The 26567-nt window shown below is 42.1% G+C and overlaps 1 protein-coding gene across 4 annotated transcripts in view; it reads left to right on the plus strand.

Moving 5' to 3' along the window:
- Window positions 1-26567, plus strand: part of LOC139562810 (tubby protein homolog) — a 114337-nt gene that overhangs the window by 68360 nt on the left and 19410 nt on the right. For all 4 annotated transcript variants that reach the window (XM_071380906.1, XM_071380908.1, XM_071380909.1 and 1 more), the window contains exons 2-3: window positions 8972-9023; window positions 22730-22892. In XM_071380906.1, coding sequence (XP_071237007.1) covers window positions 8972-9023; window positions 22730-22892 — 215 coding nt within the window. The remainder of the gene's footprint in view (window positions 1-8971; window positions 9024-22729; window positions 22893-26567) is intronic.

Below are 26567 nucleotides of genomic sequence, written 5' to 3' on the forward strand. Positions count from 1 at the left end.
AGTTTAAGTACTTTAGTCTAGTAAACTCGACCGAGAACCACCGGGTGGTACGTTGAAAGATCCATTCTAACGAACATTTCCTCTGGAAGATCCGTTCTCACAGACACCTGAAACCAAGAAGCTACAACTACAAAGACATGGTGTTGGTAGACAACCAGAGACTTACACAACCCAAGACTTTCTGTCGAATTACTGGCCGTAGATGAATCGAGTGTTTTCAACAGAGAGACATACACACACAAATATGTACATTGCAATTCTTTCGAATGAGCAGCCGTTCATGTGCAAAGTATTCACATTTCCATGAGCATAGTTATCAGTTGTGTGTACGTTAGTGGAATTCCTTTATCTCTCCCTTTCCCTCTCTTTTGAATCCGCAATTTTGTGTAACAAGCTGCCATATCAGTTTAGTCCACTAGGGACTTTTCATTGCATTGTGTAGTAATTCATGTGTAAGCTATCCTGTTTGTGTGTTTATGTAATTCTGTGTGATTATTTAGTTACTTAGTAAATAAATAATTAAGCCAATTTGTATATCGCTGATTCATCATTCATGCTAGGGTTTGTGCAGATATCCAAGAGTTTTGCGACATTCAGAATGAAACTGAAGGTAAATAAGAATTCATGATTTGACTGACTGATGTAAGCGATATATCTTTAGAGTTTAGTCGGGAGATAGTAACTTGTTAAAAAACTTTTTCCGTGGTGCCCCTGATTACTACTTAATTAATTGTTATATGAATAATTTATTCGCGTAAAAATTGAATGTGGTATGTAATCATTTTATAAAATAGCAGACACATTAATAATAGTCAATACACGACAGCGGAGTGGGCCTAGGGTGTCTGGGATGATGGTGTTGATGTGTGTCATGACCAGCCTTTCAAAGCACTTCATAATTACAGATATGAGTGCTACAGGGCGATAGTCATTTAGGTAGGTTACCTTTGACCTCTTGGGGCTTTGCTTGGCTCATCGCGCTCTAGCGCCCCGTGGTGGGCCGGGCGCCTCCAGGCTGACTTCGGTCGTCAGTTGAATGGTGTTTCCTCTGACACATTGGTGCAGCTGGCTTTCGGGTTAAGTGGAGTGGGAGGCGACTCCGGGGTGTTAAGAAGCGCGGTTTGGCAGGTCATGTTTCGGAGGACGCATGACTCGAACCTCGCCTCACCCGAGCGCGTTGGGGAGTTGCAGTGATGAGACAAGATCGCAATTGGATATCACGAAATTGGGGAGAAAAAGGGGGTACATTTTTTTAATAATAATAATAATGTCTGTGAAGACACTTGCCCAGCTGGTCTGTGCATGCTTTGAGAATGCCCCCTGGGATTTCGTGATTGTTAACCTGTTTAAACATTTTGATCACAGTCATCTGGAAAAACAGGGCAAGGTACAGTGTTATATTTCTCAAAGCAAGCGTAAAAGGCATTTAGATCATATGGGAGTTCAGCATCTCTGGGAAACTCATGTTTGGGTTTCCCTTTGTAATTCGTTATCGTCTGCAAGCATGTTTGATGTCTCGTCGCAGGTCGTAGTGGGCTTTCTTGAATGTGTCCATGTCCATGCCCCGTTCCTTGTAAGCAGTAGGTCTGGCCTTTAGCCCAGCACGGATATTGCCTGTAATCTATGTTTTTTTATTTGGATACATACTTATAGTCACCGTGGGGACGACATGCTCTATGCACTTATTGATGAAGCCTGTGACTATTGTGGTAAACTTCTTAATGCTATCGGATTGATTGCGTTCATGCTTGCCCCGTGCAATCATTTATTAGTTATTTTCCTTCTCTGTACTACCTGCAGCATGATACATTTTTCTGTGGCCACCTGATAGACTGTTGGTGGTGGGAGCTCAAATGGAGAAGTGCGTATTAATCCTGCTTTAGAATTCATTGAGGCCAGGCGGGCCAGCAGGTCAAACGAACAACTAAAATGAACGAGTCACTCGGAGAAATGAATCATGACTTTCAAGTAAAAAGAGTAGTTCAAAAAGAACAAATCACTGCACATCACTAGCCTCAAGATGATTTGTTTTGACCACTAGAAAGTTTTGCTAAGCTCCCGCTCGTCACCATTTTAGTTCAGTGCAGTTTGAAAGCACTACTTGATTGTACCCGCAAAACACCAGTCTCAACGTCAACAATGAAGAGGCGACTCCGGGATGCTGGCCTTCTAGGCAGAGTTGCAAAGAAAAAGCCATATCTCAGACTCGACAATAAAAAGAAAAGATTAAGATGGGCAAAAGAACACAGACACTGGACAGAGGAACTCTGCCTAGAAGGCCAGCATCCCGGAGTCGCCTCTTCACTGTTGACGTTGAGACTGGTGTTTTGCAGGTACTATTTAATGAAGCTGCCAGTTGAGGACTTGTGAGGTGTCTGTTTCTCAAACTAAACACTCTAATGTACTTGTCCTCTTGCTCAGTTGTGCACCAGGCCTTCCACTCTTCTTTCTATTCTGGTTAGAGACCGTTTGCACTGTTCTGTGAAGGGAGCAGTACACAGCATTGTATGAGATCTTCAGTTTCTTGGCAATTTCTCGCATGGAATAGCCTTCATTTCTCAGAACAAGAATAGACTGACGAGTTTCAGAAGAAAGTTCTTTGTTTCTGGCCATTTTGAGCCTGTAATCGAACCCACAAATGCTGATGCTCCAGATACTCAACTAGTCTAAGAAGGCCAGTTTTATTGGTTCTTTAATTAGCACAACAGTTTTCAGCTGTGCTAACATAAATGCAAAAGGGTTTTCTAATGATCAATTAGCTTTTGAAAATGATAAACTTGGATTAGGTAACACAATGTGCCGTTGGAACACAGGAGTGATGGTTGCTGATAAAGGGCCTCTGTACGCCTATGTAGATATTCCATAAAAAATTTGCCATTTCCAGGTACAATGGTCATTTACAACATTAACAATGCCTACACTGTATTTATGATCATTTTGATGTTATTTTAATGGACCAAAAATGTGCTTTTCTTTCAAAAACAAGGACATTTCTAAGTGACCCCAAACTTTTCAACGGTAGTGTATATATGTTATTATTTTGACTTTTTTGGGGTGAAGGGCCGCCACTGCTCATGAGCGCTACTTTCAGAACTACTGGCTAAAAATATACAAGTGTACTGGAGAATCTCTTTAGTTCAGAGCCATTCAGTGGCTAGCCACGTTATAAACATAATTTTTACCAGGTTCCCATGAAACAATTGTAATGAAAATCCACCACAACATGCCAGAGAGTTTCCTGATTAGCAAAGGGTAGTAGTCTGTGTTTAATTTCATTGTGTATTAAAAACACAGTTTGAGATCATTGTGAGGGGATTTCACCAGTGGTTAGAAGGGGATATTGGGCTTCCCGGGAAAATGTCTGTTGCAACAGTAACCAAGGGGGAGGGGCTTCGCGAAGGGTCTGTTGTGGTCATTGGTGTGTGGTAGTATCTAATTGATGTTTCTTTGGTTTTGTCTTTCAAGAATGATGAAAAACTCACTGTATCTCTTATAATAACTGTAGTAGTTATGACTGGTTATTCATGTGAAAATATTTTGGACCTGTCTTTATAGTGTATTTATTGACCCACTTTTTTAATAACATAAAATTGTAGTACACATTCAATTCCAATGTTGTGTAGGTTACTGTATTATTGGTGAGTCGTAAAGTCTGCTGATATGAAAGTCTATTTAGGGAATATATGGCACCGTTTTACTGTAATCCAATTACATGGGGATTTTCTCATGCAGAATCTGGTGTAATAAAATACATAAAAAGCTCTGCTCATTTCCCCCAAAGTGTATTTTCTCCACTACTACCACCTTGGGAAGCAGCAGCCATTGTTTTGCTCTGTGTGACCACTGCATGTCTCTCCCCATACATTGGTAATGCATTCTGCTGATTATAGGCATTCTCGAGTCACAATCTAATCACAATCTTGTTCACCTAATACCTTTTTTGCACTATTGGTTAGAGCCTGTAAGTAAGCATTTCACTGTAAGGTCTTGTTGTATTCAGTGCACGTGACAAATAAACTTTGATTTGATCTGCCCGAATGGTTAATAATGTCAGTGTTATTTATCAGTTAGCTTCTTTTTGGGTGAAATAAAGACTTATGTCTGCTCTCAACGACATGCTGCTGCTGCTGTTGCTACTGCTGCTGCTGTTGCCTCCAAGAGAAGCCCCATTGCCATGGTTGCACTGCTTCCTCTGCTCCTATTGGCTCCTCGTTGCTATACGTTACGGAGCTGGCTTGCCATGAATCTCATTGAGAGATTGCGTCAGGAGAACTGGCCTCCTATGATGGAGCAATAAAGGTAGTGATAGATCTGTGTGTACGTACGTACACACACTCATGTTGCTGCTTCTAAGAGAGCACACATAGACACACACACACCAACATTAAACACACACGCTTGAGTGTCCTGGATTTGTTTTTGACGGGGTCTAGGGTTTCTAAACCCACTTATTAGAGGATATATTCATCTGAGAGGAAGAGCAACCACAGGGATTGGTTCAATATGAGCCTACCAGGAACAGTAGTTAAAAATATCTGATATAACATTTCAGTCAATCTAGGGAACTAATAAGTTCCTTTCATTAAATCAAATCTCCTCATAGAAAATAATAATTTAACATGTAATTTAATTTGCTTTTGTATCCTTAAGCATGCTCTTTTTGCTGTCTAGTTTCTTGTTAAGCATGTTCATAGTTTAGTGCTTTATGACAAATTACTTTGTGAAGAGAACTCTTCAAAAAAAAATCTTATGTTTGCTATATGAAGATGTGATTACGATGATGAGTGATATAGCAGTAGTCAATGACATTAGTAATGTAGATAATAAAGGTGATATTGACGTTGTAGGCCTAGGTGTTAAAAGTAATAGACAGGATGACGTATAAGGTGACGCAGTGTCCTATAACTGTTCTCGGGGACAAGAGCCCTTAAACAACACACTACACTGACATGCTCAGGCACTGCCACAGAGTCACATTGCTTACCTGTGGGAGGTTGATATGGGAGGGGAGCTGAGGGGTGAGAAGAGGGGAGGGGGAACAGGCAGAGAGCGGGTGTTCCTCTCAACTTGGAGGCCTGGCCAGCCCTTCATGGATGGTTTCTCAGAGCGATAAGCAGTTCCTCCCATCAGATGGAGCCTGCCTGGTGCCTTCCATGAAAAACGTATTTATGGGGCCTGGTGGCGAGGCCGGGCGAGACGAGGGGAGGTGACCCGGGGACTCAGCTGCACCTCTGTGGCCTCTCATTAATCCCATGTGAGCCAGCTCTGAGCCAGCCCAGACTATCAGACTCACTCTGACTCCGGCAGGTCACAGCCAAACACACACAGCACTGCCAGGGAGGGATGCCAGGCTACCTGTACTGTTCCTACTGTACACAGAAGCTAACAATATTTATATATATACAGTTGAAGTCGGAAGTTTACATACACCTTAGCCAAATACATTTAAACTCAGTTTTTCACAGTTCCTGACATTTAATCCTAGTAAAAATTCCCTGTCGAGGTCAGTTAGGATCACCACTTTATTTTAAGAATGTGAAATGTCAGAATAATATTTGAGAGAATTATTTATTTAAGCTTTTATTTCTTTCATCACATTCTCAGTGAGTCAGAAGTTTACATACACTCAATTAGTATTTGGTAGCATTGCCTTTAAATTGTTTAACTTGGATGGCCTCCCGGGTGGCGCAATAGGGAGGGTTTGGCCGGTAGGGATATCCTTGTCTCATCGCACACCAGCAACTCATCGCGCCCGGCGGGACGAGGTCGCCAGGTGCACGGTGTTTCCTCCGACACATTGGTGCGGCTGGCTTCCGGGTTGGATGTGCGCTGTGTTAAGAAGCAGTGTGGCTTGGTTGGGTTGGGTTGTGTTCCCAAGCCTTCCCATTCCTCCTGACAGAGCTGGTGTAACTGAGTCAGGTTTGTTGGCCTCCTTGCTCGCACATGCTTTTTCAGTTTTGCCCACAAATGTTCTATGGGATTGAGGCTTTGTGTTGGCCACGCCTTGACTTTTTCAGTTCTGCCCACAAATGTTCTATAGGATTGAGGTCAGTGATGGCCACTCCAATACCTTGACTTTGTTGTCCTTAAGCCATTTTGTCACAACTTTGGAAGTATGCTTCGGTTCATTTTTCATTCGGAAGACCCATTTGCGACCAAGCTTTAACTTCCTGACTGATATCTTGAGATGTTGCTTCAATATATCAACATAATTTTCCTGCCTCATGATGCCATCTATTTTGTGAGTGCACCAGTCCCTCCTGCAGCAAAGCACCCCCACAACATGATGCTGCCACCCCTGTGCTTCACGGTTGGGATGGTGTTCTTCAGCTTGCAATCCTCCCCCTTTTTCCTCCAAACATAACAATGGTCATTATGGCCAAACAGTTATATTTTTGTTTCATCAGACCAGAGGACATTTCTCCAAAAAGTACAATCTTTGTCCCCATGTGCAGTTGCAAACCGTAGTCTGGCTTTTTTATAGCGGTTTTGGAGCAGTGACTTCTTCCTTGCTGAGCCGCCTTTCAGGTTATGTCGATATAGGACTCGTCTTACTGTGGCTATAGATACTTTTGTACCTGTTTTCTCCAGCATCTTCACAATGTCCTTTGCTGTTGTTCTGGGATTGATTTGAACTTTTCGCACCAAAGTACGTTCATCTCTAGGAGACAGAATGCTTCTCCTTTCTGAGCTGTATGACAGCTGCGTGGTCCCATGGTGTTTATACTTGCAAACTATTGTTTGTACAGATGAACATGGTACCTTCAGGTGTTTGGAAATTGCTCCCAAGGATGAACCAGACTTGTGGAGGTCTGCAATTCTTATTCTGAGGTCTTGGCTGATTTCTTTTGATTTCCCCATGATTTCAAGCAAAGAGGCACTGAGTTTGAAGGTAGGCGTTGAAATACATCCACAGGTACACCTCCAATTGACTCAAATTATGTCAATTAGCCTATCAGAAGCTTTTAAAGCCATTACATAATTTTCTGGAATTTTCCAAGCTGTTTAAAGGCACAGTCAACTTAGTGTATGTAAACTTCTGACCCACTTGAATTGTGATACAGTGAATTATAAGTGAAATAATCTGTCTGTAAACAATTGTTGGAAAATTGACTTGTGTCATGCACAAAGTAGATGTCTTAACCGAGTTGCCAAAACTATAGTTTGTTGACAAGAAATTTGTGGAGTGGTTTAAAAACAAATTTTAATGACTCCAAACTAAGTGTATGTAAACTTCCGACTTCAACTGTACCTACTGTAAAAAAAGTGCCTAACACTTTAAAGTACACAAACTTTTTGAATGTGGGCCACGTACTGTATTGTGCATACTTGGAGACACATGCATACACATACTGTACATACACAGGCTTCTTGAATATAGTGCAAGTGCTTGCACAATAATCATACATCACCAATTTCTATGAAAATGTTCGATATTTAAACCGAGGAAAAAACAGCATCAAGGACTTGGCAACAGAAATTGTGGAATTGGCATGATTTCAGAGAAATGCCATTGAAAACCTGTACTATATTGAGTGTATTAGACAATAGTGTATCAGGGAAAAAGATGTCCCTGTTATATTATATAAAATGTAATGTAAGGCATTTGATCTAATTGTTTTCTTTACGACGACAACCCTCATTGATTATTCATGTGATGCTGGTAGACAGCACAACATTCTAACTCTATTCTGTGGAGGGAACATCAAAATAGAATATCTGCTAAGACATCCCTCTGCACTGCAGGTAAAACACATACAACACTCACTAGGCACTTCACCAGCACTGTGTTTCCAATAGGGACAGCATTAATGCATGACTGTTGGGGGGGTCAATGGGTACTGTTCAGACTACGTTGTTATTGACATCAACGGGGGTGGATGGGGGCGAGAAGAGTGGAGGTGTCTAATGCACATTCTAGCTTACCACTGATGCATATCAATTAACATGTCTTCTCTATCTTAATTCGGTAGTTGACCCTCATTGTAACAGCTCTGTTTATGTCATTATCTACCTGTCTGAAACACATTCACACACTTGATTTCTGACTGTCGCTAGTGAGTGTTTTTCTGTGTGTTTCAGAAAGGCAGATGTACTGTGTATGTAGCTCACATACTAATCACAAACACACACATTATTGAACCCCCCCTGGCTCTGCTCCATCTACCCCCCCCCCACCCCCAGCTGAAGGAAGCACTGTTCTCCTTCACCTGACCTTCAGCCTCTTATTGTCTTTAATTAAGAACCCTTTTGTTTAAATGGTCTGGGCAATGCCAAGCAACACAGAGTGAATGGGCAATGCCAAGCAACACAGAGTGAATGGGCAATGCCAAGCAACACAGAGTGAATGGGCAATGCCAAGCAACACAGAGTGAATGGGCAATGCCAAGCAACACAGAGTGAATGGGCAATCAGGGACTGTGTCATTGCTGATTTAGAGGTTGCGTGTGTTTGGGGGTGGGAGGGGTGGGAACGATGGCGACTGGCTGAGCGTTACCATTGCCTTTATAGTCCTATCACACAGGATAAAGATGTTAGATCATCGTCCAATTGTGACTATGAATTCCCTAGCACTTCATATCCATGCTGTTTTGACTGATTTCTGTATGTCATTCTACACGTTTTGTAATTTAATCGTAAGAGATATGTGTCGCTCCCTAGAGAACATATCGGAGGCTACATGACATGTCACTCCCAATAACTACTGTGTCTCCTCCAGTGACATACACTGCATTTTCAAGAGATCACCTGCTGTTTTCTGCTTCACAGGAAAGCTGCATGACAGATATTAATGTATCACTATTTCCCATAATTTCCAAGTGGTTCTCGCAGTGTATCAAACAGGAAAAACATTTGTTTCCTCTCCTATCTGGAGTGTGTGTGTTTGTTCTGTAGAATGTCAAAGAAATGGAAAGAGCGTTTGTTTTAACCATCTCTCTCTCTCTCTGTTTCTCTCTCTTGCTCTCTGCAGTACCTTGGACGATGAGGGCAGCAACCTCCGCCAACAGAAGCTAGACAGACAGGTAGGTCTTCCATGTCCCTGTACTGTAGCAGAGCAGCTCAGCCACTTACTGATATGAACCTCCTCTGTTGTTCCTTGGCTGGTAGAGGAGACTGTAGTGTGAGGAAAAGAGAGGAAGAATATACTCTACAGAAGGGTTGCGCTATATTTGATCAATTACTGTGAACAAGAAAGTTCACACACCTGGTTTTCATGGTAGAAAATAATTCCATCTCTGATTATTAGGCAGGGATGAAAGCCAGCTAAAGCTAATCTGGTTAATTGTTTTTAGGAGATGTCATCAGTGTTATACTTAAGCAATAATGCCCGAGGAGGTGTGGTATACAGCCATTAACTATGGTATATTGGCCATATACCACAAACCCCCGAGGTGCCTTATTGCTATTATATGATCACTCGGCTACACAGCTGATGCCTGATGCCTGTTCATTAACACGGTACTTCATTTTGTTTATCTGTCGGCTCCAGCCTCAAACTCAGGCCCTGTGTGTAGCTAACTGACCCTCTCTGCCCATTCATCGCCGTTTACCCGTTGTTGTCTTACCTGTTGTCTTAGCTCTCCCAATCAACACCTGTGATTGCTTTATGTCTCTCTATAATGTCAATATGCCTTGTATACTGTTGTTTAGGGTAGCCCTCATTATTTTATTTTACTGCGGAGCCCCTAGTCCCACTCAACATGCCTCAGATAGCTCCGTTGTCCCACCCCCTACACATGCGGAGACCGCACCTAGCTTAACTGGCGCCTCCAGAGATGCAACCTTTCTCATCGTCACTCAATGCCTAGGTTTACCTCTACTGTACTCGCACCCTACCATACCCTTGTCTGTACATTTATGCCCTGAATCTATCCTACCACGCCCAGAAATCTGCTCCTTTTATTCTCTGTTCCCAACGCACTAGACGACCAGTTCTTATAGCCTTTAGCCGTACCCTCATCCTACTCCTCCTCTGTTCCTCTGATGATGTAAAGGTTAACCCAGGCCCTGTTTGTCCCCAGGCCCTCTCATTTGTTGACTTTTGTAACCGTAAAAGCCTTGGGTTCATGCATGTTAACATCAGAAGCCTCCTCCCTAAGTTTGCTTTATTCACTGCTTTAGCACACTCCGCCAACCCTGATGTCCTAACCGTGTATGAATCCTGGCTTAGGAAGGCCACCAAAAATTCTGGAATTTCCGTCCCCAATTACAACATTTTCCGTCAAGATAGAACTGCTAAAGTGGGCGGAGTTGCAATCTACTGTAGAGATAGCCTGCAGAGTTCTGTCATAATATCCAGGTCTGTGCACAAACAGTTCGAGCTTATACTTTTAAAAATCCATCTCCCCAGAAATAAGCCCCTCGCTGTTGCCACTTGTTATAGACCCCCCTCAGCTCCCAGCTGTGCCCTGGACACCATATGTGAATTGATTGCCCCCCATCTATCATCAGAGTTGTACTGTTAGGTGACCTAAACTGGATATGCTTAACACCCCGGCCGTCCTACAATCTAAACTAGATCCCCTCAATCTCACACAAATTATCAAGGAACCTACCAGGTACAACCCCAAATCCGTAATCATGGGCACCCTCATAGATATCATCCTGACCAACTTGCCCTCTAAATACACCTTTCCTGTTTTCAACCAGGATCTCAGCAATCACTGCCTCATTGCCTGCGTCCGTTATGGGTCCGCGGTCAAACGACCACCTCTCATCACTGTCAAGCGCTCCCTAAAACACTTCTGCGAGCAGGCCTTTCTAATCGACCTGGCCCGGGTATCCTGGAAGGATATTGACCTCATCCCGTCAGTAGAGGGTGCCTGGTTGTTCTTTAAAAATGCTTTCCTCATCTTAAATAAGCATGCCCCTTTCAAAAAAGGTAGAACTAAGAACCTATATAGCCCTTGGTTTACTCCAGACTTGACTGTCCTTGACCAGCACAAAAACATCCTGTGGCGTACAGTACTAGCATCGAATAGTCCCCACGATATGCAACTTTTCAGGGAAGTCAGGAACCAATATACACAGTCAGTTAGGAAAGCAAGGCTAGCTTTTTCAAACAGAAATGTTCATCCTGCAGCTCTAACTCCAAAAGGTTTTGGGACACTGTAAAGTCCATGGAGTATAAGAGCACCTCCTCCCAGCTGCCCACTGCACTGAGGCTAGGTAACACTGTCACCACCGATAAATCCACGATAATCCAGAATTTCAATAAGCATTTCTCTACGGCTGGCCATGCTTTCCACCTGGCTACCATAACCCCGGTCAACAGCTCTGCACCCCCCTGCAGCAACTGGCCCAAGCCCCCCCCCCCCCCGCTTCTCCTTCACTCAAATCCAGTCAGCTATATATAGCCTGTCTTTTTACTGTTGTTTTATTTCTTTACTTACCTTGTTCACCTAACACCTTTTTTGCACTATTGGTTAGAGCCTGTAAGTAAGCATTTAACTGTAAGGTCTACACCTGTTGTATTTGGCGCATGTGACAAATAAACTTTGATTTAATTTGATGTTCTGATAGAGCTGCAAAATCTGGATCCCTACAAATCAGCTGGGCTAGACAATCTGGATCCTCTCTTCCTAAAATTATCCGCCGCCATTGTTGAAACCCCTATCACTTGTCTGTTCAACCTCTCGTATCGTCTGAGATTCCTAAAGATTGTAATGCGGCCACGGTCATCCCCCTCTTCAAAGGGGGAGACACTCTAGACCCAAACTGTTACAGACCTATATCCATCCTGCCCTGCCTTTCTAAAGTCTTCGAAAGCACATGCTCATCTGCACATCTATCACTCCAGTGTGTAACTCTGTGTTGTTGTTTTTGTCACACTGCTTTGCTTTTTCTTGGCCAGGTCGCTGTTGTAAATAAGAACTTGTTCTCAACTGGCCGACCTTGTTAAATAAAGGTAAAATAAAAAAACTGGTTACCAACATAATTAGAACAGTAAAAAGTATTTTTTTGTCATACCCGTGGTATAGGGTCTGATATTGTACGGCCATCAGCCAATCAGCATTCAGGGCTCAAACCACCCAGTTTATAATGTGTAATAATGCGCTATCAGAAGTGTATTATGCCAATCAGCCTTTGCCACTTCTGTGCTGTCCATGATACATGATAAAGATGTTTAGCAAAGTGTTGTCTCAGACCTGACCAGCGTAGAAAATGGCGTCGACATCAGTGACACTCTCAAGAGACTCGTCAATTAGCATAGTTTCATCGGCCCTGTGTAATTCCATCAAGATACTGGGTTACATTAGCAACCTCTCCCTAGGGTTAAATCAGCAACCTCTCCCTACACATTACATTTATTGCATTTCCTGAAATGTAGGAACAAATTGCAGGAGATTATTTTTCAAATTATGATTTGAGGCTAATCGTAGTGGATTAAAGGGATAGACAGAGGATTAGGGTTTTACGGTACTACATTAACATAAACCAAATCAACAGATTTGCATTTACAGTGCCTTTTTATTTGGATTTCATGTAATGGACATACACAAAATAGTCCAAATTGGTGAAGTGAAATGAAAAAAGTAACTTGTTTCAAAAAATCCTGAAAAATAAAAAACGGAAAAGTGGTGCGTGCATGTGTATTCACCCCCTTTGCTATGAAGCCCCTAAATAAGATCTGGTGCAACCAATTACCTTCAGAAGTCACATAATTAGTTAGATTGTACACAGGTGGACTTTATTTAAGTGTCACAGGGTCTCAGTGTGTATATATATACCTGTTCTGAAAGGCCCCAGAGTCTGAAACACCATTAAGCAAGTGACACCGCCAAGCAAGCGGCACCATGAAGACCAAGGAGCTCTCCAAACAGGTCAGGGACAAAGTTGTGGAGAAGTACAGATCAGGATTGGGTTATTAAAAAATATCAGAACATCCCACGGAGCACCATTAAATCCATTATTAAAAAATGGAAAGAATATGGCACCACAACAAACCTGCCACCAAAACTCACGAACCAGGCAAGGAGGGCATTAATCAGAGAGGAAACAAAGATATCAAAAATAACCCTGAAGGAGCTACAAAGCTCCACAGCGGAGATTGGAGTATCTGTCCATAGGACCACTTTAAGCCGTACACTCCACAGAGCTGGGCTTTACGGAAGAGTGGCCTGAAAAAAGCCATTGCTTAAAGAAAAAAATAAGCAAACATGTTTGGTGTTCGCCAAAAGGCATGTGGGAGACTCCCCAAACATATGGAAGAAGGTACTCTGGTCAGATGAGACTAAAAGGTAGCTTTTTGGCCATCAAGGAAAACGCTATGTCTGGGGCAAACCCAACACCTCTCATCATCCGAGAACAACATCCCCACAGTGAAGCATGCTGGTGGCAGCATCATGCTGTGTGGATGTTTTTCATCAGCAGGAACTGGGAAGCTGGTCAGAATTGAAGAAATGATAGATGGCGCTAAATACAGGGAAATCCTTGAGGGAAACCTGTTTCAGTCATCCAGAGATTTGAGACTGGGATGTAGGTTCCCCTTCCAGCAGGACAATGACCCTAAGCATACTGCTAAAGCAACACTCGAGTGGTTTAAGGGAAAACATTTAAATGTCTTGGAATGACCTAGTCAAAGCACAGACCTCAATCCAATTGAGAATCTGTGGTATGACTTAAAGATTGCTTAAAAATATTTTGATTTTTCGAAGTGGTAGGCATGTTGTGTAAATCAAATGACACAAACCCCCCAAAAAAATCCATTTTTATTCCAGGTTGTAAGGCAACAAAATAGGAAAATTGTGGGGTGTGGGGTGAATGCTTTCGCAAGCCACTGTAAGATAACACTACTCAATACTGCTTGCACAAATCAATCTGCAATACTTTTAGAGGATTACAAGTCAGGAAATGGTTGGAGATGCTAATTGTAAAGTTAAGTGATCTTATAAACATGGGAGTGATTGCAAGTGATGTCATTCTTACGGGTCCTATCCCCTAATCTTTGAATGGGTTTGATGATTATGTCATCAAATTCGTGAAAACACAGATCTAGAGTGACAATGACACATTTTTTGTTGCTTTGTACTCCAGCACTTTGGATTTGAAATGATACAATGGCTATGTGGTTAAACTGCAGACTGTCAGCATTAATTTGAGGGTATTTTCATCCATATTGTGTGAACCGTTTAGAAATTACAGCACTTTTTGTACATTATTGGGACAAATTCACATAGGTGCATTAAAGTAGTACAATGCTAAGTATTTGGTCCCATTTTCATAGCCCACAATGACTACATCAAAATTGTGATGCTCCACATTTTTTGGATGCATTTGCTGTTTGTTTTGGTTTTGTTTCAGATTATTTTGTGCCCAATAGAAATTAATGGTAATAATGTATTGTGTCATTTTGGAGTCACTTTTAATTGTAAATAAGAATAGAATATGTTTCTAAACACCTCTACATTAATGTGGATGCTACCATGATTGTGGCTAATCCTGAATGAATCGTGAATAACAGATGCACAAATTGTGCGTCTAACTTTCTCACTCATTATTCACGATTCATTTTGGTCTCAATACTTTTGGTCACCTAAAATGGGGGGACTATGTACAAAAAGTTATGTAATTTCTAAACGGTTCATCCGATATGGATGCAAATACCCTAGTCATTGTGCTGGAGTACAGAGCCAGAACAACAACACAATTGTCACTGTACCAATACTTTTGGAGCTCACTGTATATCAAATTATATTTCTGTTTGTGGAATAATTTACTTCTGCAAGATGTCTTTTATGACGTTTTTGTGCTGAAGACCATTGTGCTACATTTCTACCCATTTGAACACCATTCAAAAAGTTAAAAAAAAAACTTCCTGGAAACTACTCATCACTTTCATACCGTATAGAGTGAAGATGGCATCAAAGAACATGGCTGACGTTTTACATTCTGCCAACCAATTGTGCTGTTTTGTTAGTTTTTTGCGTTTTGTGTCAATTATTTTTAAACTTATTGTGTACATAATGTTGCTGCTACCGTCTCTTATGACCGAAAATAATTTCTCGACATCAGAACAGCGATTACTCACCGCGGACTGAAAAATAAGTTTTCCTTTAACGAGTCCGACGAGAAGGATATCCTGCTTTCACTGGAACAGGCCCAGATCCCTGCCTTTTGTGTGAAGAAAAGATGGAGGATATGGGGCCGCAGATCGGCATCCTTCTGAAGATCCGTAGGCGAGCTAGTAAACTCCCACTGCCATCCGGGTGTGTTTATTTGTGAAGAAAAGCTGGTGCGCGATGTCTAATATTAAAGAAGTCTCGAGGTATTGCTCGCCTGAGGTAGATTACCTTATGATAAGCTGTAGATCACACTATCTACCAAGAGAGTTCTCGTCTATATTATTCCTAGCTGTCTATTAACCACCACAGATCGAAGCTGGCACTAAGACCGCTCTCAACCAACTCTATAAGGCCATAAGCAAAGAAGAAAATGCTCACCCAGAAGCGGCGCTCTTAGTGGCCGGGAACTTTAATGCAGGCATACTTAAATCAGTTTTACCAAATTTTTTACCAGCATGTTACATGTGCAACCAGAGAAAAAAAAATCCTAGACCACCTTTACTCCACACACAGGGATGCATACAAAGCTCTCCCCCGCACTCAATTTGGCAAATCTGACCATAATTCTAGCCTCCTGATTCCTGCTTACAAGCAAAAACTAAAGCAGGAAGAACCAGTGACTCGCTCAATACGGAAGTGGTCAGATTACGCCGATGCTAACTACAGGACTGTTTTGCTAGCACAGACTGGAATATGTTCCGTTATTCATCTAATGGCATTGAGGAGTACACCACCTCAGTCATCAGCTTCATCAATATGTGCATCGACGACGTCGTACCCACAGTGACTGTACGTACATATCCCAACCAGAAGCCATGGATTATAAGCAACATCCTTTTCAAGCGAAAGGCTAGAGCTTCCACTTTCAAGGAGCGGGAGACTAATCCGGACGCTTATGAGAAATCCCGCTATTCCCTCAGACGAACAATCAAACAAGCAAAAGCATCAATACAGGATTAAGATTGAATTCTACTACACCGGCTCTGACGCTCGTCGGATGTGGCAGGGCTTGAAAACTATTACGGACTACAAAGGGAAACCCAGACGCGAGCTGCCTAGTGATGTGAGCCTACCAGACGAGCTAAATGCCCTTTTATGCTCGCTTCGAAGCAAGCAACACTGAAGCATGCACGAGAGCACCAGCTGTTCTGGATGACTGTGTGATAACGCTATCGGTACCCGATGTGAACAAAACTTTAAACAGGTCAACATTCACAAAGCCGCTGGGCCAGACGGATTACCAAGACGTGTACTCAAAGTATGCACGGACCAACTGGCAAGTGTCTTCACTGACATTTTCAACCTCTCCCTGACCAAGTCTGTAATACCTACATGTTTCAAGCAGACCACCATAGTCACTGTGCCCAAGGAAGTGAAGGTAACCTACCTAAATGATTACCGTCCCGTGGCACTCACATCAGTAGCCATGAAGTTCTTTGAAAGGCTGATCATGGCTCACATCAACAGCATCCTCCCAGACACCCTAGACCCACTCCAATTTGCATACCGCCCCAACAGATCCACAGATGATGCAATCTCTATTGCACTCCACACTGCCCTTTCTCACCTGGACAAAAGGAACACCTATGTGAGAATGCTGTTCATTGACTACAGTTCAGAGTTCAACACCATAGTGCCCACAAAGGACTCTGGGACTAAACACCTCCCTCTGCAACTGGATCCTGGACTTCCTGACGGGCCGCCCCCAGGTGGTAAGAGTAGGCAACACGTCTGCGACGCTGATCCTTAGCACTGGGGCCCCTCAAGGGTGTGTACTTAGTCCTTCCTGTACTCCGTGTTCACCCACGACTGTGTGGCCAAACACGACTCCAACACAATCATTAAGTTTGATGATGACACAACAGTGGTAGGCCTGATCACTGACAATGATGAGATGGCCTATAGGGAGGTCAGAGACCTGGCAGTGTGGTGCCAGGACAACAACCTCTCCCTCAATGTGAGCAAGACAAAGGAGCTGATCGTGGACTACAGGAAAAGGTGGGCCGAACAGGCCCCCATTAACATCGACAGGGCTGTAGTGGAGCGGGTCGAGAGTTTCAAGTTCCTTCGTGTCCACATCACCAACAAACTATCAGGGTCCAAACATACCAAGACAGGCGTGAAGAGGGCAAGACAAAACCTTTTCCCCCTCAGGAGACTGAAAAGATTTGGCATGGCTCCCCAGACGCTCAAAAGGTTCTACAGCTGCACCATTGAGAGCATCCTGACCGGTTGCATCACCGCCTGGTATGGCAACTGCTCGGCATCTGACCGTAAGGCACTACAGACGGTAGTGCGAACGGCCCAGTACATCACTGGGGCCAAGCTTCTTGCCATCCAGGACCTATATAATAGGCGGTGTCAGAGGAATGCCCATAAAATTGTCAGCCCATAAAATTGTCACCCAAGTTATAGACTATTTTCTCTGCTACCGCATGGCAAGTGGTGCCGGAGCGCCAAGTCTAGGACCAAGAGGCTCCTCAACAACTTCTACCCCCAAGCCATAAGACTGCTGAACAATTAGTAAAATTGCCACTGGAGAATTTACATTGTAGCGGGGGGCGCTACTCGCTGCTTATTATCTATGCATCTACTTCACCCCCACCTACATGTACAAATTACCTCAACTAACCTGTACCCCCGCGCACTGACTCGGTACCAGTGCCCCCTGTATATAGCCTCGTTATTCTTATTGTGTTACTTTTTTATTATTACTTTTTATTTGAGTCTACTTGGTAAATATTTTCTTAACTGTTGTTGTATTGCACTGTTGATTAAGGGCTTGTAAGTAAGCATTTCACGGTAAAGTCTACACTTGTTGTATTCGGCGCATGTGACAAATAAAGTTTGATTTGGTTTGTATTGTGCTTAGGGCTGGCATAACTACTGTAAAACTGTGCAGTTATGGATGAAGACCATCATGAAAATAAAATAACCTTTTTAAACCGTCAAAAAATATATATATATTTTTTGGGGTGGAATGAACAGCTGACTGAAGACCGGCCAGGTATTTGTAGCTTCGTAAGAACCATCCTGATCACTGTAGTGCTGCAGTGGCCTGCTGGTATTCACTCAGGGAGTTCCTGTTGGGTTCACACAGTGTGACTTTAGTGACAGAGGAGAGGAGACAGTATTATAGTGTGGTTGTCATTACTGTGAGTCTATTATCCATGAAACTCCCATGGCTTGGTCACTCAATAGCTGAGGACAGAATTACCATTATTGCTCAGCTGCTTTGAATATGAAGACAGAAGGATCTGAGGCTAAGAGGGGATTTCCACATACACAATAATTTGTATTTCCACTCTAGCTTCTCCCTCATGTGGGTGCTAGCAAGCAGGCTAGGTAGTGCTAGGTATCAACAGCCAATCCAGTAGGGGCTGGAAGCTATAGTGAGCTTTGATTGGTCCATAGCGTCGCGATATCGCCGAGTATTATCATAAAGTTCAGCTTGCCCCAACTTTGGTCCCGCCCTGTTCATGCTCGTATCGCCCATGCTCGTGTCGCCCAACGTTTAGTTTAGTTTATTAATTCGACCATTTTTTAAAAACAAGCACACAATAAACTTAAAAGCCATACATGCACATTAATAAAATCATTGAGGATAACACACAATAAAGTCTGGGACTTATTTCCATTGTGGTCCTCTTGAGACAAGATGGCTAGACAAGATCGAACACAGTATGGCAGTGAAATAATACAACAAAAACATAAAAGAAGAACATCTATCTCATCATTCCAGTTACATCATAGGGGTTATTCAACGTTCCCCTCGTTCACTTCCCTCCATTGAAAATGAATGGGGCTCTGTTATTTCATCGCCGCCAATGAGTTATGTGGAAATGCATTGTAAGGTTGTTCAGCATGACATGTACAGTATGACCTCCATCGTGTGTTCTTGCTATAGTACTTAAGGAGCCTGTGATTGCATCAATTTGGCAAACACTGAAGACTGAAGGAAAGCTCAAACCAACCGTCCATCTGCTGTAACCACACCACTTTTGCATTTTATTCTCAGAGTAGATCTTTTTTAAAGGAATTGTTTGTTAAAGAACATAATATTAAATGTACTGCTTTTCCACAAAAGAAAAAGAACATACAAAAGAAATTGTCAAGATATTCTGTGCAAAAGAAAGATAGACCCTTTCTCTGTTTTTCTTCACCTAGTGTGGTGTCCATGCTGAACAAGCCATTGTTTGAATATCAAAGTGGGTATGGATATTCATACTGCATTACTGAGACAGGTACCCAAGCAACAGTATTCCTTAAGCAGCATCCACATCTAGCTTCAATCCTGTAAAGTCTGTTCATCGAAATGTCAGGAGTTACTGTAGCAAGTTGCATAACCAGTCCTGATGCTGTAACCATTTTGTTTTAGGTCCAAAAGGTGGCACATGCGATGTTGGTTATTCACCTCACATGCTTTTCAAATTGTGAATTTCATGGTAACCTCCTGGCTGTACATGCACTGTCAGGCATTGTGCATGAGAGAAGGACAACATCTTGTTAGTGGAGAGAGAGGAGGCAGAGTAGGAAAAAGAGAGGACTTATTAGTTGGTTATTTCACTGTACACTGACTGGTGGTGTTTTGGACAGCCATAGAGCTCCTCCATGGTTCCTCCTGGTTAACTTAGTTCAGGCTTCCTCCTCCTCCACACTCACTGCTAGAGTGTGCTGAGACGTTGTGTTCTGGTCATGGCTGAAGTGATGGGCTATATGACGCAATCCCAATTCTCCACCCTTTTCCCAAAGTGTGCACTTGCACACTTCCTATCATGGAAACTCCCTCTAGCCAACGATACACCAATCAAATACTTTTCGATTCATTACAGAAAGTGTGCAAGTGCCCACTTAGGGAAAGGGGTGGACAACTGGTGGACAACTGGGACACAGCCATGAGTTTAGATTAAGGGCACTCTGTACTGGTACAGCAGACAATAGTACAGCAGAGTACAGTCTAGTGGTGTTCCTGCTTCATCAGGGATTCTCTCAATATTTGATGAGCTTCCAGCCTTGGGATGTCCCTCTGTTTGTTAACTTGCATAATCTCAGATGACTGCTGACTGCAGCAGGATGGAATGGATACCCAAGCTGTAGTAATACTTCATGTGGGTTATCCACATTGCCAGAGAGGGGGGATAGAGCTGAGGAGAAACGGATTGGGGCAGTGGTCCTGAAACATTAATTACAGAAGCAGAAGACATTCTATTTTTCTGGCTCTGAGGAGGTATTTCTGAGACTGTGCTATGCAGAGGTTTGAAACAACTCTTCTTGCTTTCTCTGTTTTTGAACTCTGAGCTCTGTGAACTCAGTAGAGCTGGCTTTTACAGGATGTTAAAACGTTTGTGACTGCTCAAAATTTGGATTAAGACGTAAATTAAATTGCCTCGTGGGAAAAGGAAAGTAATTATTTAGTGTGAAAGTAGGATAATGAATCTGTGCAATGACACAGATTCTACTGCGCTACCGGATAAGGATAAAGGATTTGTGTGAGAAAAAAATAGGTGTTATATGAATTTTTGGTTTGTGTGTGCCATGTTAGAGAGTTCATATACTGGTCACATCTGCAGCTGAAGGTTCAGGCTTATTTTTGGTCAGTCGTGTGATTTAAAGACCTTCCCACACTGGACATAGGAGTCAGTATTTTATGATTATTACATGTCACACTGTGTGATTTTACCAAATTAAAATCTTGATATCCACCAGTGGTGTAAAGTACTTAAGTAAAAATACTTAAGTTTTTTTTGTTGGTATTTGTACTTTACTGTTTATATTTTTGACAACTTTTACTCCACTACATTCCTAAAGAAAATAATGTACTTTTTACTCCATACATTTTCCCTGACATCCAAAAGTACTCGTTACATTTTGAATGCTTAGCAGGACAGGAAAATGGTCCCACTCACGCACTTCAAGAGAACATCCCTGGTCATCCCTATTGCCTCTGATCTGGCGGACTCACTAAACACAAATGCTTCGTTTATAAGTTATGTCTGAGTTTTTGGAGTGTAAATGTTGGAGTGTAAATTCAAAATACAAGAAAATCATGCCATCTGGTATGCTTAATATAAGGAATTTTAAATGATTTATACTTTTACTTTTGGTACTTAAGTGTATTTTAGCAATTACATTTATGTTTGATACTTAAGTATATTTAAAACCAAATACTTTTAGACTTTTACTCACTCAAGTAGTATTTTACTGGGTGACTTTCACTTTTACTTGAGTAATTGTCTGTTAAGTTATCTTTACTTTTACTCAAGTATGACAATTGGCCTCTTTTTTACACCACTGAGAACCACCTGGCCAGATTGTACGATTTACTTCAGTTTTGTTGTCACATTCTGTGATTGGCTTGCGCTGCTATGTCAGCTGACGTAGGCTACGTCAACTGCAGTGGTGTATTGGATCTACGCATGTTTCAGCACCAGCAGCGCAAGCTTCCCTCTATGTGAATGCGAGAGTAAAATGAGTTCGGAAATTATGCATCTTATAGTTTTCACATACAAAATGTATATGTCCGAACTCAGAATCAAATAGGCTTCCCAAAAATAACATGGTCACTGTGGTAGAACGTTTATTTTGATTGGTGGTGATGTGCGTTTATCAAAATCCCATCAGGTAAACAAGATTATTAGGGAAATAATTTATTCTTGCAAAGCATGTAAACGTTTAAATAGAACTGTTATAAGACACGTCTGTCAACTAGTCTGGTTCCTCTTCAGGAAATGGTAAAAAACGTAATAAAAATGAAGGCAATCACCCACCTACAGGTGAACAAATTGAGGCAGACACAGTCAGGCAGAGGTCAAACTCATGTCACAATGATCTTGTCCTTGATAGGGTGTTCTGTAGCTCATCGTATGAAGACAAGCAGAAATGTCATTTAAGTTGGACTGTGGTATGATTGCAGGCTGGGCAGATGCACATGTTTGTCCAGCAATCAATCTTTAATCTACTGTAACTCAGGTGATTGGAGGGCCAGAGCACACAGACACATTTGTTCTCTCAAGGACACAGTTTTGTGTCTTGTTACAGTGAGGGTGCACTGTACATGTGAGACAGCGTTGTGTGTGTGTGTGTGTGTGTGTGTGTGTGTGTGTGTGTGTGTGTGTGTGTGTGTGTGTGTGTGTGTGTGTGTGTGTGTGTGTGTGTGTGTGTGTGTGTGTGTGTGTGTGTGTGTGTGTGTGTGTGTGTGTGTGTGTGTGTGTGTGTGTGTGTGTGTGTGTGGACGAGTTTAACTATACTTGTAGGGACCAGAAGTCCCCACAAGAATAGTAAACAAACAACAATTTCACCATCTGGGGACATTTTTGTTATTCCCCACAATGTCAAATTAAATTTCTAGGGGATTTAGTGTTAAGGTTAGAATTAGGGTTAGGAGCTAGGAGTAGGTTTAGGTTTTGGGGTTAATGTTAGGGTTAGGGGTTAGGGAACATTTTATTTTGAATGGGACAGAATTTTGTGTCCCCACAAGGTTAGTTGTAAAAGAGTGTGTGTGTGAAGGTAAACCATTTAGTGTTAGAAAACATCTATCCATGTTATTGTATTATATATGACACAATATTAGAAGATATTTGAGTGAGTGTGTGTGCATGTGTCAATAATACCAGAAGAATTGAACAGCATTGAGGTGTGTGTGTGTGTGTGTGTGTGTGTTTCAGCGAGCTCTCCTAGAGCAGAAGCAGAAGAAGAAGCGGCAGGAGCCTCTGATGGTGCAGTCCAATGTGGACGGGCGGTCTCGCGCCCGCAGGACCAAGCAGTGTGAGGAGCAGGCTCCCCTGGTAGAGTCTTACCTCAGCAGCAACAGGAGCACCATCTACCACGGTAAGGACCCTATATCACCACCAGGACCCTATTACCAGGGCTGTGTCTCGAATGGCACCCTATTCCCTAGTGCACTACTTTTGGCTAGGCTTTGTATACTACTACTACTACTATATATGCTTTTTCCAAAAAATTGTGCACTATATAGGGAATAGGGTGCCATTTTGGAAACAGCCCATGACCCTTTCAACAGTTGTTTACCATAGGACCCCGCTTCCTCTCATCTCTGAGGAAGCTACTCCAGTGGTGCCCGGCAATTCCAGAGATGTCCAGTAACGCTCTGGCGTGGGGCCCTTTCAAGGGCTATTCACAGCCATGACCGGGTGGTATTGACTGTTTGATCAAGTTCGTCTCTTGATTCTTAGCTCCTGGGCCAAAGGAAAACTTTTCTACTGTTGTGACTTTTTTAGTGTTACTTTCTGCTCTGCATATGTAAGTACTTAGATATCTATCAATACCATGTCAAGGTCGGCAAAAGAAACATGTAATACTTTATTCATTAAATAACTTTGTGTCTTTGTGTGAGAGAGACTCCAGGATTTACCAGTACATGCCTTTCAACTATAAAACTCTAGTGGTCAGAGCTCTGCAGTAGTCCTTCCAGATAGAGCAGAGATGGTGTTAGTGCTGTGGCGATTGGGCCACTGATCTCCACAGAGGGACTTTAGCTGCAGTCTTAATCCCCAGCTCAGAGTGACTGCGTCTGGGCTCCAGACCATGCATCCACACAGCACAGCCTGGATGGCTGGCTGGCTGGCTGCTGGAGAGGAACACAATGCCCAACACAACATAAATCAAGCAATGGGGTCAAAAAAATGACTGAAAAGCAAATATACCACTAATCACTATTAGGGCAACAATGAAGAAGTTTAAAACCATAGGACCCGTGGTAAACTTGCCTGGTAGAGGAAATGTGTAGCTTGTCCCCACGCACACTGAGGAAGATGGTTCAGGAGGCAGAAAAGTCCAAGGGTCACAGTTGGACAAATACAAAACTTGGTCGCATATTGGGGTCTCCAAATCTACAATTAGATGCCACCTCCATGCCAATAGGCCATTTGGAAAGGTTGCCATAAAAATGGCTTTATTGAGAGCAACCAACAAATGCAAATGTCTGGAGTTTGCTAAAGGCATTGCCACTTGGATTGGAACCAGGTGCTATGGTCAGATGAGACGAAGATGGAGCTCTTTGGCCACACACACTAGAGGTATGCAGAAAATAACCTCATACTTATTGTAAAATATGGTCATGGATATTTGATGTTATGGGGCTGTGACTTGAACCCCATTGAAAACCTGTGGTTTAAATTGAAGAGGGCAGTCCATAAGCGCAGACTAAGGATAGCAATGATCTGAAAAGATTCTGTATGGAGGAATGGTCTAAGATCCCTCCCAATGTGTTCTCCAATCTCATAAAACATTAAAGAAGAAAGCTCAGTGCCATTACCCTCGCAAAGTATTGAAAACAGGTTGTGCCAATGCTTTCGACACCTATCTTTTTGAGATTTTCTTTAATCACTTGTTAAACAAAATATTCTTCTCTGAGCAATTGTATTATTATAAAATAATACAATTTATTATTAAAGCTCAGTATTTGTATTTATTTTATAGTATTTTTTCATCACCTTTATAATGCGTGCCAAAAAATGTGGAGATGACTGAATAAGAAAGCTTCAGAAACAGCTCAGTGCATATGAGTGGAGTGACGTCAATACAAAGTATATGTTTCATCTTCCTTCAGTGAGTGTACATCCTGATGAAAATATTCCCCTCCGACACTAGTCAAACAGCCCCTGCTATACACAGAAGACACTGAAGCTTTGAACTTCTCCGAATATTTCCCGTTGCAATCTCAGCCCCATCCTTCCAAAGATGTCAAAAAAGATGCCTTTGAGCTCATTCAGTACAGCAGCAAACATATGGAGAGAGTCCCTGGATTCATACCTTATGCTTAACAACACACAGATGGCACTACGCTGTTAGTGAAGGAAGCATACACACTGTTTGGTCTTGATAAAAATAGAATCTCCCTCTCTCTCTCCTGTCCTTATTTTTCACCATCCTTAGATTAACCCCTGTTTTTCTCTCTTTAGAACTCACATTTTCTTGGCTCTATTTTAAGAATCAATTCAGCACTCACTAAGAGGGATTACGTGTTCTCTGTACCTTTCGTATTTTTGTCTGATTAACCTTAAACTCTATGCATTTCCACATCTACAGTATATCCTTCAGATAATATCCATGAAAGGTTAAGTTCAGTATTAAGTGGAAATGCTGTTTCATATTACAGCTTTTATTTACTTACCCTATCTGGATTCATTGAAAAATCATATGGCACTTATCCTATAAGTGGTACTTTCTGGAATTTTCAAAGAAGTACTGTAGTATGTAATTTCAAAGTATACCATGTACAGTGGCAAGAAAAAGTATGTGGAATTACTGCATAAATTGCGGATTTTTGCATAAATTGGTAATAAAATCTGATCTGATCTTCGTCTATGTCACAACCATAGACAAACACAGTATGCTAAACTAATAACACACAAATGATTGTATTTTTCTTGTCTATATTGAATACATCATTTAAACATTCACAGTGTAGGTTGGAAAAAGTATGTGAACCCCTAGGCTAATGACTTCTCCAAAAGCTAATTGGAGTCAGCTAACCTGGAGTCCAATCAATGAGACAAGATTGGAGATGTTGGTTTGGTCAAAAACAAATTTGAGTTTGCTATTCACAAGAAGCATTGCCTGATGTGAACCATGCCTTGAACAAAAGAGATCTCAGGAGACCTACGATTAAGAATTGTTGACTTATATAAAGCTGGAAATGGTTACAAAAGTATCTCTAAAAGCCTTGACGTTCATCAGTCCACTGGAGAAAGTTCAGCACTGTTGCTACTCTCCCTAGGAGTGGCCGTCCTACAAAGATGACTGCAAGAGCACAGAGCATAATGCTCAATGAGGTTAAGAGGATTCCTAGAGTGTCAGCTAAAGACTTACAGAAATCTCTGGAATATGCTAACATCTCTGTTGACGAATCTACGATACGTAAAACACTAAACAAGAATGGTGTTCATTGGAGGACACCACGGAAGAAGCCTATGGTGGAAAAATTGCAAGACTATGTAATAATACTTCTATTGCATCAAATGGTTGTTTTATGCAACAGAATAGAGTATTCTGTTAACTATTGTGTGTGTGTTCTACTGAGGCCTCTGAGAGATAACACTGACAGGAGATTTACAATGTCTTTTGGGTGATAAAGCCTAAAGACCATTCCAGAGCATGAGTTAATGATTCTGTTCTATACCGTACCAGGGAGAGATGGTTCCAGTTTGGAGTCGGAGGGACAGACACTGGTCTATACAATGAAAACTGTTGACACAGCAGATACTGTCTGCTATGTATTATAGGTATCTTTCATACAAATCTTAACCTTGTGACCCGTTCTATATATCTGTTGTTCGTCGTGTAGGTTGAAAGAGGTGTATCTTGGCTATAAAAGACCTTTGTACTTTTGTCTAGGGGCTCTCAACGACTCATTTGATTGTGAATCGTCGACCAGCCATGACCAGCCATCATTATCGTAAAGCACTCAATCGATTCACTTTATATATGTGTGTGTTGTATTGACCTGCTCCATTATTAATTAGTGATTAAAAATGTAGTTTA

The sequence above is a fragment of the Salvelinus alpinus genome, chromosome 33 (genome assembly GCF_045679555.1).
Source record: "Salvelinus alpinus chromosome 33, SLU_Salpinus.1, whole genome shotgun sequence".
NCBI classification, from domain to species: domain Eukaryota; kingdom Metazoa; phylum Chordata; class Actinopteri; order Salmoniformes; family Salmonidae; genus Salvelinus; species Salvelinus alpinus.